This window comes from Capsicum annuum, chromosome 3 (genome assembly GCF_002878395.1).
Source record: "Capsicum annuum cultivar UCD-10X-F1 chromosome 3, UCD10Xv1.1, whole genome shotgun sequence".
In the NCBI taxonomy this organism is placed as follows: Eukaryota; Viridiplantae; Streptophyta; class Magnoliopsida; order Solanales; family Solanaceae; genus Capsicum; species Capsicum annuum.
This window is the reverse complement of record NC_061113.1, coordinates 62,045,809-62,048,561: the sequence shown is the minus strand read 5'-3', so window position 1 is coordinate 62,048,561 and position 2,753 is coordinate 62,045,809. Positions and strand designations below refer to the sequence as shown.

General features: G+C 37.2%; 1 protein-coding gene across 1 annotated transcript; it reads right to left on the bottom strand.

Moving 5' to 3' along the window:
- Positions 1-1,030: 1,030 nt before the first annotated feature.
- On the bottom strand, positions 1,031-2,532 carry LOC107863805 (heat stress transcription factor A-7a-like). Its single transcript, NM_001324875.1, has 2 exons — positions 2,215-2,532; positions 1,031-1,795 (listed from the first exon to the last, which is right to left on the bottom strand). The coding sequence occupies exons 1-2, from the start codon at positions 2,530-2,532 to the stop codon at positions 1,031-1,033; spliced, it is 1,083 nt and encodes a 360-aa protein (NP_001311804.1).
- Between the last annotated feature and the right edge of the window lie 221 nt (positions 2,533-2,753).

The following is a 2,753-nucleotide window of genomic DNA, read 5'->3' as shown; positions in this document are numbered from 1 at the left end:
TTTTTTTAATGGAACATGAGCAGAATTCATTTCTCACAAATGGAGCCAGGGATACCAACTGCCAAACAAAATCTTTGCCAAGCAAAACAGTTGCAACCGCCACTTGTGGTAAAATCTCGATTCTGGGGTAGCTCGAATTTCTATTTGTAACTGCTGCAGCATAAAGACAACAACCTAAAAACCCCACGCACCAAAAAAAATCTTTGTTATTTCCACATCTCAATTTATGTGGTATCCTTCTGATTTTGAGATTCAAACATGCCCATCTTTAACAAATTTTTTTTCATATATTTTTTAAATATTTTGAATTGTCAATTTTATAACTTAAAGTACTTTTTTTACATAGTTTTCAAATAGTATATAAATTTATAACAATAAACTCTGAAGATTTTATATCGTCAAACTTAAATTAGTGAAAGTGTCATATAAATTGGAACATAAGGATTACTTAATGATAATGTTATCTCGCATCAAAATATAATTAGAGTAACCTTCAGAGACCATAAACTTGGTCAAAATCTGCATAACCTATGCCTGCGTTTGGAGCCAGATTAAAACAAGAATAAGAGGCAGAGTCGCAGAGATGTAACGAAAGTGCTGAAAGGAAACCAATAGCTGAAAATATAAAAAGTAACCAGAAAAAACAAGAAGGGGATTTTCAGACTTGACTCTTGAGTGCTTTATGAATCTATCCTGTCAATAAAATTAAAATAAAGTTTACAGTCCTTATAATGTTATTGCTAAGAAATGCCTAAAGATACACAGAAAGGGACTCGAATATTGGTTCCAAAAGAAACACTACCAACGATTAGCTGGTCATCAATCTCTAGCTGCTTTCTTCATTTGTCGTTCAACACTTGAGAACTCACTACACAGAATCAAGAAACGTAAGTTAACTGGTAATAGTAAATAACCCAATGCAGGCCCATACAAGATTAAATATTATTGGTTTTTACTAGTTTGGATGCTAAGGTCCAGCTGTTGAATGAGTTCTTGAAAAAGCAGAGATGAAACTACTTTGGGGCTTTTACTAAGGGCTCGAATCCATGAACCCTAACCTCTCTGCCAAAACATTTACGCCTTCCTCTTCACCGTCTTCATTTTCAGACACATCCTCTTCGTTAAATAGCTCTTCCCAAAACCCCGCATCGAGTTCTTTATCTGTGTAGCCAAATTGTTCGAGCCTTTCTGTCATGTCTTCCTGTTGATCCCTTCTTGCTCTACCGAATCCCTGCATTTCCAATGCAAGTGCTTCAAGTTCAGACACTTGGAATCCACTAGTCTCTCCGAATTCCAAAGGTTCTGATTTGATGGAATGGCTAGATCCTCCTACATGTAATGTACTGCTACTAGAGCCTTGATCAATAGGTCGTTGCCTTTTTTTAGTTATAGCCTCTTCTATTTCTTTTCTTTTCCCTTTCTGCTGGATTATCTGTTGGATGAACTCGGGATTTTGCATAGCTCTTGCTAAGAAATTCATCATTTGTTGTTGCTTCCTCTCTGTTCCTTGTAACCTTAGCTCCAATGATCGAAGGTAAGCTCGAGTGTTTTGTTGGTTCTGTCTAAGCTTCACTAGTTCCATCATCAAAACATGCTTGTCGCGCCTCAATCGATCAACTTCTCCATCAAATCCAAATCTTCCCAATTCAACACAAGGGCCAAGTGCTTGTGCCGTAGGCAAAGACTCAGAATTAGGTGTTTTTCGCCTCTTGATGTTCCTTAGAAGCTGCTTGTTTCCCTTTAGAAATGCCTCGTTTGCAAATTCCCATCTCTCTGGATCAATCTTTCTAAATCCCTGCAATAATCAAATTCCATCTACAGCTCAGTATCATCCTCCAATTTCCAAGAGCTATCTTATCTTTCCTTTTTCTTTTTTTGGGGGGTCCGTGCAACTACAGGACCAAAAATATTTTAATACGTTATACCGACCAGCCGAACTTGAGGGAATCATCAGAGGAACATCCAGATCAGAGAGGATCTTTTTTGAATATCTTAATTCAGTCTGAAATTAACAACACAATTCTTAAAAGGTAAGTTGCATACATATATCACATTAAGAGTTAAAAGTGAGAATTTATTTGTTGAGATTTTCCTTCCTACTAATAGCCTTGTTCACTAGTGTGTTCACAAAGATTTAGCAATCAGGACTATGTAAAAGAAACAAATTTCCCATTTGAAAAGAAAAACTGCATTAGAGAAGGTAAAATTACTTACATAAGTATTTAGCTGTCTGACAAAGCTGGAGAAGTTGTTGTGTTTGAAGAATCTAGGAAGTAGCATAGTGGAGAAGGCGTGAGGATCCCAGACAACAAAGCTTTGACCTCCTCTGTTCCAAGAAACAATATGATCAATAGTTGAATCATCCACCATTTCATATGTCTTTGTGAGGAATGGTGGTGGACCAATGTCATGAAGCCCCTCCATTGGCTGTGGTGTCATCATAGTAGGAGGTGGGGGCTCACCCCCATCACCTCCTGAACTTGACCCCGGGTACTCCTCTTTCACCGAATACAATGGATTATTATTCATCATCAAGATTACAACACTCGCACCACAAAAATAGTTAACAAGAAAAAAATTGATGATTGTATTTTTAGGAAGAAAAATAAGGAGATGATCAAGAAAGGCAACTTGGAGTTTGGAAATGGAAAGTTTCTTCTTTGGGGGAGGTAGTTTATGCCGTTAAGAAGTTGAGTTGTTTTAGTGAATAAACGGTTTTGGACACCATGGATAAAAGAGGCTTTGAAAGTAAG

Coding starts and splice junctions, on each gene's coding strand:
- LOC107863805 (NM_001324875.1), bottom strand. CDS start 2,532: ATGATGAATAATAATCCATTGTATTCGGTGAAAGAGGAGTACCCGGGG. Junction 1,796..2,214: donor TCAGACAGCTAAATACTTAT/GTAAGTAATTTT, acceptor TGATTATTGCAG/GGATTTAGAAAGATTGATCC.